Source organism: Netta rufina (assembly GCF_964035555.1).
Source record: "Netta rufina genome assembly, chromosome: 2".
In the NCBI taxonomy this organism is placed as follows: Eukaryota; Metazoa; Chordata; class Aves; order Anseriformes; family Anatidae; genus Netta; species Netta rufina.
In genome coordinates, this window is record NC_140124.1 from 35,553,940 (window position 1) to 35,568,014 (window position 14,075).

General features: G+C 45.5%; 1 protein-coding gene across 1 annotated transcript; it reads right to left on the reverse strand.

Annotated features, from left to right (window-relative positions):
• Window positions 1–9,861: 9,861 nt before the first annotated feature.
• On the reverse strand, window positions 9,862–12,581 carry HOXA5 (homeobox A5). Its single transcript, XM_084282910.1, has 2 exons — window positions 11,870–12,581; window positions 9,862–10,893 (listed from the first exon to the last, which is right to left on the reverse strand). Exons 1-2 carry the CDS (start codon window positions 12,429–12,431, stop codon window positions 10,643–10,645), a joined length of 813 nt encoding a protein of 270 aa, XP_084139036.1. The 5' UTR covers window positions 12,432–12,581; the 3' UTR covers window positions 9,862–10,642.
• Window positions 12,582–14,075: the final 1,494 nt, after the last annotated feature.

A 14,075-nucleotide genomic window follows, 5' to 3' on the forward strand; every position in this document is an offset into this window, starting at 1 on the left:
ACGAGAAATCGCCTGAGCCTTCGCAGAAGTAACTCAGAAACCCTGGTGTAGGAGGGAGAGGGGGAGAGGGCACTCGGGCACTTCTGCCGTGCTAAAACTGAGTCTGTTAACGATATTTTCAGCTCAGAGGGAGAAGAGGCAACCGCCCTGACCTTAGGTAATTGAAATTTGATGGTGAAACTAATTACACTCTTATTCTAAGGGGAAAAAATACTTATTGAACGCCATCTACTCTCGTAGATTGGGAGTTAGAAGCGAACTTCTCGGATTTTTTTTTTTCACCTTTTCACGAAAGCATAAAACCACGTATAAATATTTACCGCACCCCTCGCGAATATAATTGCTGAGTGGGTAATCTCATCCCCTGGTATGGGAAAATACATCTAATATATCAAGCGTAAATACGATACGTTTTAGATCTTGCCCTCCTAAAGATATTACATTAACAGTTAGCCTGGTTTAAATTCAGATTATTGCCTTTTGCAGTTTTATAGATAATGGATACATGCAATAAAATTCTATTTGAATATATATTCTATCTAACTAGACACACCGCGTATCGATTTATATTTTCTACACACGCACACACGCACATTGCAGGCGGCTTGTAATATGTTAGAACATTTCCAGCACTTGGGTATACTGGGGTACTTATCTAAACAATCACTCATTTCCTGCTCATATCGAATGTCTAATTTGTAAAGAGAGTTAAAACACATTTACTTACTCATTTCCAACAGCACATCTATGGAACTCTTTAACTGGTGTAATAGATAAGTTTCTCTATTTACTCTGCATGGAGAGGAAATGCGGTTACACACACGCACCCAGAGAGAGAGCCGCAACTGTGCAGCAGCACCCATTTGACGGGAAAGGCGACATTGTTTTATTAATAAACAAGCAAACAAACAAACAAGCAAGCGAAAGCAACACGGCGACTCATACTGTACAAGACTAAAGCTCCCACCTACGTTACTGTAAAAAATGAAAGATTGTCAGCGACCCCCGCGAGCAGAGAGCAGTTTCCCGGCGTCCAGGAGATGCATGCACGCACACAGACACACACGTACAAATACCTGCTGGCCAGCACCAGATGAATTACACTGGATTACCGTACCCATTATCCTCGGCATAAGGGACAAGTCCTGAGACACTATGGCTAGAACACTACAGCAGATACCGTGCTCCCGAGCCACGGTAAAACACAACGAAAACTGGTGTCCTGATTTGTAGGCTGAGCGCTCTATTCGGAGAGCTGACCGCGTTCTGCTTCCTATTATTTACCGTGATTAGATCTCAAAGTATACTTGTTTCACTGCACCTCTTTCTACTGTGTATCTCTGGCGCTCGGTTAAACGGAGAAGGATGCGATTTTGTATACGACTGTAAATCTGCAAGGTGACCTGAGCTGCGCGGCTGCAGTCTGTTTTTTCGTGTGGTTCTATTAGTCTGCGAAGATGTGCTGAGGCAGGACCTCCAAAAGGCCTGTTCCATGTCTTTGTGGTTTTGTTATCATAAACAAGAACCCAGCCAAGACCACCAAGTGTTATCTTGCACACGGCCATTTCGACATTTTACTGCAAGATTTATGGCTGTAATAAACAATCTCAGAAACCCTTTTTTTCCCCCGGTACTTCCCTTTAACAAACTTGTAGCATCATCCTAACCTCTCAAGGAAAGAAAAGGAGAGGAAAAATAGGCCAGGTCCCTTATTTTTGCAGGAGGATTGAAGGCTCGGTTTCGCTGGTGAAGGAGACTTTAATCAGTTAATAGAGGAGCCAGAGTTTCCTGGCCGAGGCTGGCCGAGGAGGAGATGGGGACTGCACTGGAATGAAGTTGAGAGGGAGAGAGTTAATTGCCATGCACCAAGAAGAGCCAACCTCATGCATACCCAAAGAGGGGGAGAGGGGGATCCCCCTTTTTTCTAGGGAAACGTCTGAGCACCCCTGCTCCCCTCCACGTGCGCGGCTAAACCGTAATGACAACGAAAGAGAAAATAATAACAAGAATAGCAATAACAGCAGCAATAATAGTAATAATAATAATAATAATTCAAGTCAACCTTTCGCCGTGCCCGGGCACCCTCCACAGAGAGAGTGGTAGGAGGAGGAAGAATCGCACTAGCAGCCTGGTTTGAATTTGATTTGAACCATTTTGAATATATTTAGCCCCAGCTTTCCCCTCTTGAATGCGAGGCTGTCCCAAGTTTCAAAGTGACCGAAAAGTGACACCGTGTGCATTTTGTTTCTTATTAATCTTACACATTGACAGTCTTTGTTAAATAACAAGGCGTGCCCTTCACCAGGCGACATTTTCATATTTGTTAGACGCGGTGACCTGAAGTTCACCTCGGCCTTGGACTTAGTTTTTCTAAAAGGTCTATAACAGTGTCTTTTAGATAGCGGGGTGCTTTGCCCAGGTCACTACTTCTAAGGGAAAATTAAGAAAAAATCGCGGGAAAATGTAAACGTTATGGAATGTATCGACTGTATTCCCTCCTTTGTTCCTGGGAATCATAAAGCCCCGAGGCAGCTACTGCCTTCCGCGGTTGCAAGCACTCGCTCTATATGGTCGCTACTGGGGCAATGTTCATATTTTTGCCCAAGTTCATACTTTTGTGTAAGCGGGGACTTCACTGGCACTGGCTCTCTTCTTAACAACTGGATGTTTGGCGGGATTTGCTCGCTCTGTCCTGGCATGGTTAAATAAACACACAGAAAATGTGATTTGTGCCCGGATTTGAAATGAATGGTCTTTTGACCATACCTTCCATACCAGAGAGCAGTGTGCTGAATGCAGAGAGTGAAAGGGGAGAAATAGTTTGTCTCAATTTATTAACTTTTTTTTTTTTTTTTTAAGGAATAATCTAGACACCGACTCAGAAGATTCAATATTTGCTGAAGTTTCAGCTTCCTTGAAAATATTCCCATTATTCCCATTGATATTTTTATTCTAGACTGGATTGAAAAATATGGAATTCGAGAAGCTAATTGTTTTGGTAAGGAAGCAAATGAATTTCAGTCACCTTCTCTTGAGTAACCCAGTTATAGCAACAGCTTTCATTCTGGGTGTATCAAAGACGCATTGTTGTTCTTGGAAACAATCTGCCTGCTATTCTTTAACAAAATAGATATTTGGCTATGGCTTTTAGCTTGTTATCAGGCTTCGCTCTTACACCAAATAAATACTCTAGATGTGAAAGGTTAAACAATATCTCCGGTGAGGGAAGGCTCCCCAAACGCGCAATGCCAGGGCTCTCTGCAAGTTAGCAGCAGCAGGGACATGCGAGCAACGTCTACACGCCGAGCAAATACTTGCATGCACACCTTTTCTGCGCTTCGGCAGGTACTTCGGGCAAAATCTCCAATAACAGCATTGGCTAATCTGAAATCTAACACCTCGCAAATTTCTTCCCAAGAAATATCGCCCGGCTGCCACGATCCAGCTGGGTCTGTGGCAAATAATTCACGCGTGCCCAATGCATCGAGGACGGTGTAGCCTCCTGCCTTTGGGGTCGAAAGGCGTGGATGGCGGCGAGGTGCGCTCCTTTTCTGCATTCCTCATGGCATTGTCCCCTCCTCCACACCTTTCACAGCTGTTTATCAATATTTTGGAATCTCCTTTCCCCCTTCCATCCTCATCATTGCAACCTGAATCCGGCGGCGCCTTGCAGTGCTCTCCCCAAAATGCAGTTCCCTGTGCAATATTGGCCACTTCTCCCTCCAGACCCGCCTAGCCGAGGAGCTAAAGCTTCAACACCGAGGCAGCACTGGGAACAAAAAATCCCAGCAATGTGGAAATAACTCTCTGCGCAAAGAAATTCCCCTAAACTTTTTTTTTTTTTTTTTTTTTTTTTTTCTTGGCGGGGGAGAGGAGGGAAAACATCCCTTCCTGCTCCCCATTTCACTGGCAACTGCTGCCTCGGGTAATTCCAGTAGGCTCTGAGGTCCATCCAAATCACGGAGCCGCGCTGGGCGCCAGCTTCTCCACAATATTTTCCATCGGTAGCACAACATGGCCCCATCGCTCCGCGGTTTTAAGCGAGCTCCCTCGGACTAAACATATAACCCGCCCGTATTATCTGCAGCATGTCCTGTTTAAGCACAGTTTAGTGGTCGCTACAGAAACGAGAGCAAAAACAAAGACGCGGCTAGGATCGATACACACGTTAATAGCTTTGCTCCTATCTTATCTTCCTGCCATTTTGCAAAGTGAGAAGGCTTAACATTAAACCTCTTAAAGCGGGTTATTATATAATAAACAAGGGTGAAACATTTTGCTACCTGACTCTCGGAGGAGGCAGCACCAGCGGCTGGCGTGGGGGTAACATGCGTGTTTACCTGCCGCGCCTGAACCCGAGATATTCAGACACAAATGTGGCCGATAATTCAAGATGAAATACAACGTGTATTACTCTTGAAAAGAGGAATTTTCTATCCTTTCCTCGGTAATTGAGGTCATTCAGCCAGTAGGGTTCACCTGGAGTCCATACTGTGATACACACGTAACTCAAAGCTATTTTATCTTTTGTGCTGATAGTCAAGATCTCGGCTATAACATTGACATCAAACTCTGTCTGGGCGAATGACTAAGAGTGGTGCAAAACGTAAACTTTTGACCCTCAACTTTTTGACCTGCAGTTGTAACGCCCTTAACCACAAAGATATACAAAAGCTATGCAGCTTCTTTTAGGAGTAAGAGACTCGCACTGTTTGTTTCAATAGTTCTGCCGTTTCCCCCCGCTTTCTAAGGGCTTTTTTTTTTTTTTTTTTTTTTTCTTCTTGCTGTTGAGAAATCGGATACGTTTGCATTTTTAATTATTGCTTTTTTTTTTTTTTTTCTTTAATCTGGCAGCTTTGTAAAGTGCTGTTAAATCAGTTTGCACACCCTTTCGGCAGCGTTGGAGGAAAGCCTGTTACTCAAAGGCGCTATATGGTTACAATTGCAGGTGAAATGCTGGGTAAGTTCTGGGCGTGAGGTTGGAAGGATGTAGAGACTGGCGTTGGGGGAAAAGCTGCAGCTCTCTGCTGCTAGGGTCTTAGTCATTTCTCCTTGATTTAAACATAAAGAAACAACTCTAATTGTTTGCGAAGCCTTGTCTAGGCAAACGAGTTGACTGTGAACTTGGTCTAAAGCGAGCTCTGCTGGTGATTCCTAGGGTGTGCAGATTTATCTTTTCTGCATTTACTTAACCTGGCAGTGAACTGCACGGGCTGCCATTTGTTATCTAGAGACAGACTTCACCTCAAGCAAGGACTGTTCCACAAAATTGCAATAATTACCCAATAACCTTCATAGCAAATATTATTATTGAAAAGACATTTTTGGGGGGTTATAGGAAAGATTCCTTATGCGTGCTATAAGGCGAAATCCTAGCAAATTTTACACGCTCTCCGTGTCAGATTTGATATTGTTTGTGCGTGTAGCTACACGAACATGTGACTATGATGGTCCATGAGTATGTGCCTTCCAGAGAGACGTTAGTGGGGATGCTTTCATTTGAAAGGAATAATATTTTCGAAGATGATCAGGCGGCTGTGGGAGCTGTATTATTATTTTTTTTTTTTTTTTTTTGCGCTCTGGGTAGCAACTTTAACAACAAATTGGGGATATTTTAATGGCAGGCAAGAGAAAGAGCTAAGAAAGCAAGGCGATGCCTTGACTTGGTCAGGAGATTTACTTATGTCTGCCTTTAATGCGTTAAATCTGTATTTGCGGGGAGGGAAAAGGCATTGCTCCAGTATCCAGGGTTTGAAATCGAAACCTCCTGATCCGCCCCTCCTGATCTGTTCCATTCAATTTCCCATGGAGCAGATTGCAAACCCTTCTATTGTCACCCTTCCACAGATACACACTTATTAAACGTAAGGAAATGGCAGAATAATAATTTCCCCGTAATGTTCTGCAATTAGGGCGTTTGCGCGGCTTAGGAAGCGCTTCAGAACTGTAATTTACGGATGACTTTCAAGCGAATTGTTCTACTTCTGGTTTAGAGAAAGTTACGACTTACAAAGTCACTAGTTACACACATTAAGAGAGTTGCCTAATCTTTAATTGGCCTAACGCTTAGACATGACACACTACACTCAAGTATTTCTTTCAGAGGATTAAGTAAACTATATTTCAGTGCGCTCAACGCCACTTGCCATGCCTAAAGTAAAACAAACTCGCACGCATTAATCCCCAAAACACAGCAGAAAAATAATGTGCGCAGATAAGACCTCTCTCTCGATTCCAGGCGATTATTCTCCATGACATTTTTCACTCAGAAAACAATTAGGACCTGGGAATATTTTTGTAGAGTTCGGCAGTCTGGAGTTGTTTGAATTTAAAATTTAAAAAGTGGATTATAAAATCTTAATGAGCTTCTGGTTTTGAGTGACTTCGACTGCTCTGCTTAGAACGAGGCAGGGCCAAAAATATTGAGAAGTTGTCATTGCTAGCTAACTTTCTCTTGTTTTTAGTGTGCTTCTTGCAGTACGTGCGGGTTTATATGCTTATGGGTTTCGTGATATTTTTTCTTTCACCATAGTTCTTGAATTTCTGTTCCCAGCATTACGAGAATGTACTCTAGAAAGCACATCCAAAAATGTGAAAGTAATAGGACCAAATCTTTCGCTTTAGACCATTACAGCGCGGGGTGATATCCAGGTTCCAAAAATATTAGTTGAAAGGGTGTGGGGGTGTGTTTGTATATTCACCAGATAATTCAAATAACGCAATGTTGTCGACTATTGAGTAATAGTGAATGGTTCGCGCCTAGTATCATTCTCTGTAACAAGAACAGGATTTTCCTTCAGAAAAGGACACGTATATGAATGAAGCCCAAACTTTTAAAGTCCTTTCATGCCTTTGCCTCGAACTATCAATTTTTTATGGCACATAATATAATATAATACACGCCTATCATAAAAAAACTTTCTGGTATTCCTATTGATGAAACTGTGACAGCTAGTGTACTATAAAATCCCCAGCTGTTTATTACGGAAATAATTTTCAAATCTGTATTTGGATATGCGCTTTTAAAGCCTTTCCCATTTTTTGAATATAAAAACATATGCATGTGTGTTTGTTTAGTGCTCACAGAAAGATCCACAGACACAAAGGCTTCGGACTTCATTTATCTTACACAGGAGGCTGACTACAAATATTAAATATTTGTAAAACTTGGAAATCTTTGAGCTGAGCCAACCTTATATACTACCGTTTCTTTAACATGAAAGGGAGACAGATTTAAGAAAGGGATCAGTCAGCAATGTCAGTCGTGGACCCTGTGCAGACCTTGCAGAGGTACGCGCCAACCTCACCCTCCTGTACCCCTCTGCCTTCCTCTCTTTTTGCTCTCAGTGCCACATATCGTCCAAACTGCAGCTTTCAGGCTGGGTAGCGCTAGCAAAATACAACAAAGCCTGTCTCCCATCTCGCATCAAACCGCCCAGTTCTTCTTGAAACTCGAGTTTATGACACATCGAGGAAAACAATGCAACCTGCAGAAGCGATTGCGTTGAATCCCTTCTGATCCGAACCTGAGCGGAGATACCCACAACTGGTTTGCATACAGAAGTATTTTGGAGCTAATTCTCAGATCTCTTCCCCAGCCCCCGAATAGTCCATCCACACCCCCACGATCCCTCTCTCTAAGGGTAAGGATCAGGCCTTAAAGCTACCCAAAGAGAGACAGAGCTCCTTTCACCCTTTCATTCAAGTCCTGGAAATTCAAAGACTAAAGTTAAATCCGGCCATAAAGTTTATTGCTGAGTAATCACACTCTAGTGAGAACAGTCCACTTAAATAAAAAGAATGTGGAAGTAAACATGCAGCTGGGGCCTACCCCACAATGGCAGCCAGCAATATAAGGCAGAGAGGGAGAGAGCAGAGCTATGGGGATATTTACAATCTTCAATAAACCAAGCCCGTATTTCATAATTTGCAGCACTCTAATGACCTGTAGTCTCTTGTATTAATGCTACAAGTTACAGTCAATTGGTTCGCTTAAAAAAAAAAAAAAAAAAAACTCGCAGGAACATATATATGTATACACACGTACACACCCTTTGTATGCATAAATACACCGGTATTGGATAAACAGATGCATGTGCCCAGCTTTATACAGGCGCATATGTAGATTTGTACAGGCATGCACACGCGCACGATTCACATATATTTATATTTGTATATTTACACGTAGGAGCTGGAAAAAGTTACAGCAATGTTCTAAATATGCTCACTCACAAGACACTACACACTCGCGGATGGACGTATACACATAGCTAAAGCTTTCTGCACGACCCATCGCAGAAAATAGGAATCTTAAGCACTCCAGTGCAGTCCGTGCCATTTTAATACTCGCTCTGATGTGCAACATATTTTGCCAATCCAAAGATTATTACCATATCAGCACGCCTCCACCTCTATCATGCTTATTTAAGACACTGCCCAGATAATATCAAGCCCTATCTATTTTGTTTCCCTTTTTTTAATCGCCTGCAGTAACTAGTCCTTGCTAAACAAAACCTCTCCAAACTTGGAGAGTCTATTGGAGCAAAGGAAGTAATTATCTTCTGCGGTAGTCAAAGTGATTAAAGCTAGGCCCCAAAATCCATCTCTGCCAAAGTCGCTTATTGTGGTTTACTTTGATTTGATCGTTAAAATACAGCGCTAGCTGCTGCGAGTGAAGGGATGGGGGAATTTGCAGCGCAACCTGTATCATTAGTGGTTGCTCCTGCCTCTCGGGCTCGGTGGGACAGTCCTGAAAGGCTCGAGGCGGACAGAAAGGGAAAGAGAAAGAGAAAGAGAGAGAGAGAGAGCGAGCGAGCGAGAGCCTCGGCTCCCAACTGTACAAATAAACTTTAAGGAACTTGTGCACAAAACTTACCTTGACTTGCAAGGAGCCATTTTTCATACAGTACTGAGAACTTGTGGTTTGGATACTTCTGTACCTAAAACTGACAATTTGAATGGCCAGGAGGCACACGTAGCCTGCAAAAGAGTCAAATGAAGTCCAGCGTCAGTGAGATTATATGTTATGTGGTATATAATGTTGGATGTCAACTCCCCAAAACCATAAAACTTACTTTAATGGCACCACGTGACTTTTTATAGCCAGTGAGCCTATCTGTCTGTGCTATGGATGATTTTACGATCTAATTCATAGACAAAACCCTATTCATTTGGCACCCAAATGTCATATAGCCGGAACTGGGGCTTATAAAGTTTACTGTTTTATAACTTTTAAGGGAAGGCATCAATGTAACCAGTCAGTAAATGTGCAAATCTTTAGTTGCTCTTAGAAGCTCAGAAGAGTTAACCATTCAAGCTCTGATGGGGTAAGTAACATTGCGTTTATAGAAAACTAATCGTAGCGAAGAAAACCAAAAAAATCTGTAAAGGGCGAAAAGTGGGAAAGTGGCTATCGAGTGTTACTAATAGACGCAGAGGGCTCTAACGTGGCTGTCCTGCAAATATACTTAATGAAACCACAGGAGAAAATCTAGAGCGATGCAAACACATCTTGGAGTTAGCAGGGTGTTTTAACAAAGCACATGTTTTTTCAACCATCAGCAAACAACTAACAGTTGATTCACCCACAAAGGGTGTTGATTGTGGTCCTGCAATGCAGCTTTCCACCTAGCCAGAAACCATTAAGGAGGAACTTATGGTAAAACTTTCAATTAAAAATACTGGTATCGGACAAATGCAGCTCTACCTCTTACAACGTGCAGCGTGAGCCAGGTAAAATATTATTACAAACTCTGCACGGGTTAATATTTCTAAGAGGCAAATCAGGAAGCACAACTTCTTGCTTTGCACAAACCAGATCACGAAAACTTTACAATAGAAAGTTTATTTTTTTTGTTGATTTCCAGTCAGTTTTTTTAAAAACAAATACAAAAAAAAAAAAAAAGCTGATCACAGTTTGCTCAAACAGCCAGACTTTGACTATATTTGTAACTTTGTTCACAAAAAAACATACATCACAGAAGCTGCGCTTAATAAGAGCCACTTCTAAGAGTTCGTGCAAAGAGTCATATACAAAGGCACAGCAAGGACATACTGCTTGGAATCACAGTTTTCGTCACAGATTCACTATTCACTACACGTAGGACAAGTTCAGTTGATTTCATCATTTCACCTCTACAACAGCATTAATTACACAGGAATTATATAGGTAGTTTGAATAAAAATATTTTTAACAGCTTGGAGCTATACAGACATTAACACTTGACCACACATGCACAGTTAAGCAGGTTGAGTGCAACACATAACATTTGTACTAAACCGGGGGAGGGTTTCTTTCTCTCTCTCTCTTTTTTCCTTTTTTTTTTTTTTTCTTTTTTTGTTTTGCTTTTTTTTAACAGTTACTTCAAGTAACACATCTCGCTTCATATAAATAAGTTAAAACATCTATTATTTTTTTCAAGACAAAGCCATTCAAGACAAAGAAATGTACGATAAAAGCAGATCTACTTATACACGCGAGAGAATGGTAATAAACAGGCTCATGATTAAAAGATGAATAAGGGCGACAAGAACAGGGTTTCTTCACAGAAGTAACACAAGGAAGTTTTAGAAAGTCAACTTAGTACTGACATGAGACGCAGGGTCAGCTAATACTGCTCAGTACTTTTAATTGATCAAATGCTTAGGGACGGAATGCCCCTCCTGCAGCTGCCATGCTCATACTTTTCAGCTTATTATCCTTTTTCCATTTCATTCTCCTGTTTTGGAACCAGATCTTTATTTGTCTCTCTGAGAGGCAAAGAGCATGTGCTATTTCAATCCTTCTTCTGCGGGTCAGGTATCTATTGAAGTGAAATTCTTTTTCCAGCTCCAAGGTCTGATATCGGGTGTAAGCAGTCCGAGCCCTTTTCCCTTCTGGTCCCCCTATGTTGTCTGGAAGAGAAAAGTACATGATTTAGATTCTCAGCAGCGACTTGGAGCCTTCGTGTCTTATTGCAGCTACGAGCCACCAGGACCGTTATTCTCAGCCCTGCTCGGTTTTGTTTCTGGTTTGGATAAATGCTCAACAAGTTTCCCCCTCCAGCCCCTTTCCGAAAAGGCTTGGGGGAGGGGGGCTTTGGTGGTCGTGGGAAGTTTTCGCTCGGATTTTGCTTTCGATTTCCCCCAAAAAGAGAAAACTACTCTTTCATCGAGCGCTTAGTGCTCTCCCCCCCCCCGCAACGCCTCCCCCAGCTAAGCTGGCGTGGAGGATGCCCGCGACGCTCGCCGGGCTTTCGGGGCTGGGCGAGCGAGGCTGAGGCTTGCAGCCCTTTCCCACGGCCGAGCTGGGGACGGCTCCGGGAGGCGGCGAGCCCCCGGCTGCTCCCCTGGCCGCCAGGGCACGGCAGGTAGCGAGGGCTGGGGGCTGCTGCGCTCCCCCGCGCCCCTCTGCCCGTTCCCCCGGAGTCCGGGGGGGTGCTCGCCCCCCTCCCCCCCGGCTTCCCGGCAGTGTAAAGTGCCCTCCTCGCCCTCGGCTATTCTCTTTTTACCACGGCTCGGCAAAAGAAAGGGGGTCGGCAGCGCTGTTCCCACTGGAGGATCCCCCTGGAAGAGCAGAGCCAGGGGCAGCCCCCGCTCTCGGTCCCCCCTCCGGGAAGGCGTCTGCTGCTCCCCCGCTCCCTGCGAGCCTGGGGCCGGCGGTGGGAGCCGGGCGGGCTGTGTTCGGGGGGCCGTGCGCTTTGCTTTCGGGGGGGACTTGCCCAGACAACGGAGCGGGCTTCCCTGCGAGCGGAGTTGTGCGCGGAGGCTGCACGCTTCTCACGCCCTCCTCTCCCCCTCTCCCCGACCTTGCTCGGCGCAGACACCCGGTTTACATTAAAGGCTGCTTTTCCTCCAGAGAAATAAAGAAAGAACAGGGTATTTGCTTTACCATGACTTATGTGCAGTTTTCGCATCCAGGGGTAGATCTGGGGCTGTGAAGGCTGGGCTGTGCTTTGGTCGGTCGGGGCACTTGCCTGCTCGCTGCTTGCTGGAGTGTCTTCCTCAGTCCCAGACGAGGTGCCAACCCCGTCCCTGCTGATGTGCGTGTTGCTGCTGGAATTGGACGAAGTGCTGGTGGAGTTGGCGAGGGAGTTTTTCACCCCGTGGTGACTCTCGCTGACAGGCGAACCGGCCACGGCGGTGCAGGGCAGAGGGTCAGGGGGAGGCGAGTGGGAAGACGTCGCGGGCTGGTTGTACCTGGGCTCTGTCGAGGCAGAGGTGGTGTTGGCCGGGTAACTGCGGGGTCTCTCATTGGCACCAAAGTGGGTGGAAGCAGAGCGCCCGACGCTGAGGTCCATGCCATTGTAGCCGTATCCGTACCTGCCGGAGTGCATGCTGGCGGAGTCCCTGTATTGCTCGCTCACCGAGCTGTGATCTCCATAATTATGTAACTGGTAGTCCGGGCCATTTGGATAGCGACCGCAAAATGAGTTTACAAAATAAGAGCTCATTTGTTTTTTGATATGTGTGCTTGATTTGTGGCTCTTGGTCGTTTTGTGCGTCTATAGCACCCTTGCACAATTTATGATGAATTATGGAAATGACTGGGACATGTACTTGGTTCCCTCCTACGTAGGCACCCAAATATGGGGTACGGCTTCAAATCACGTGCTTTTGTTGTCCAGTCGTAAATCCTGCCTGATGACCTCTAGAGGTAAACTCGTGCACTGGTGGGGGAGCTGGGAGGGCGCGGGCGGCCCGGGGCGCGCCGCCGCCGCGCGTCGCCGCCGCCGCCGCCCGCCCGTCCGCCGGCCTCGAGCGCCACCCGCTGGCGGCGCGGGGCACGGCGGCGGCTCCGCGGGGTCGGCCCGGGGTGACGGCCCCCGACGGCGGCGCGGAGAGGAGCTCTCCGCCGGGGAAGGGAAGGGGCCGCCGGACGGCGCTTCCCCGCCGCCCCCCGGCGCTTCCCCGGCGCCCCCCGGAGCTTCCCCGCCGCCCCCCGGCCGCAGCTCGGCGGGGCTCCGTGCCCCCCGGCCGGGCGAGGCTGGGCTGCGGCACGCACAGATCCTGCGGGATCCATCGTCGGATGCCGGCCGCGGGCGAGTCCCTGTCGGGGTTCCTATGATCGTCCCCTTTCTCCCCCGCAGCGGGTTTCGAGAGGCGAGCGGGTCCCGCCGGCCGGCGGTGGCAGGTAGCTACGCGGGCAGGACACGGCGTTTTTCCTAGCTAGGGGGGCAAATTCCAGGCGGCTGCACGGTCGCCGAGACTTTTCCTGCCTCCCAGAAAAAATACGAAGCCGGTGGTAGCCATTTTGCATTAGGATTCTCGAGATGTGGCTTTTAAAATGTTTAGAGCGGTCGCCCAAACTGCGCTTCCTTGCAAACAAAAGAGCCTCGATGCGTGTACAAGTGGATTTGTACACAGCTTCACACGCACACTCACACACGCACAATATAATAGAGAGAGCTATAACGTATATATTAATCAAAATTTTCACTGCGCCTATATTACTTACACAGAACTCGACATGGAACCATGTTATCGCAGCTACTTTTCCTTAGAGTATCTATTTATTTTTTATTTTTTTTTCTCAGTGCGAGGAAATGCGAACGTGAATCAAGATACCAGAAAAGCTGGGGAGAATATCTCCGAGTTAATCCGACAGACACTTTTCTTTTAATTCAAAATAGGAAGGGAAAAAAAAAAAAAAAAAAAAAAAAAAAAAAAAGAAGACCGACCCAAGCCCACAAATCCCCAAGAAACGTAGTCCATAATTCAAAGCCCCTTCAGTGTACAGCCGAGCTCACCGAAATCTCGGTATAAGCTCAACGGGAACCACAGAAATTCGCCCGCTTCAAAACCTCTTCCCTCGCTCGTCCTAAAGTTGAACGCCGTGCTCTTACTTTAATACCAGTAGTGCAGATTAGAGTCAGTTTAGCGGCATTTAGAAACCTCCCTGCAATTCATTTTTCGCTTTAACTGCAAGCTTATACGCAACTTTTTATACAACAATTTTTTTTACAGTATTTTTCTTCTTTTTTACTATTTAAATATCTTATGCGTGTGTAAAACTTATTTTTTTCTCCCCTACAGACCATAAAATCCCAAACATAGCATAACGAGACGGCCCGCCGTAGCGAGAACTAGTAAAAAGA

What these genes read in the sequence shown, in the direction of transcription:
- HOXA5 (XM_084282910.1), bottom strand. Translation starts at nt 12,431, where the DNA reads ATGAGCTCTTATTTTGTAAACTCATTTTGCGGTCGCTATCCAAATGGC. An exon ending in AAAACTGCACATAAGTCATG is followed by an intron (nt 10,894 to 11,869) that starts GTAAAGCAAATA and finishes TTTCTCTTCCAG; the next exon opens with ACAACATAGGGGGACCAGAA.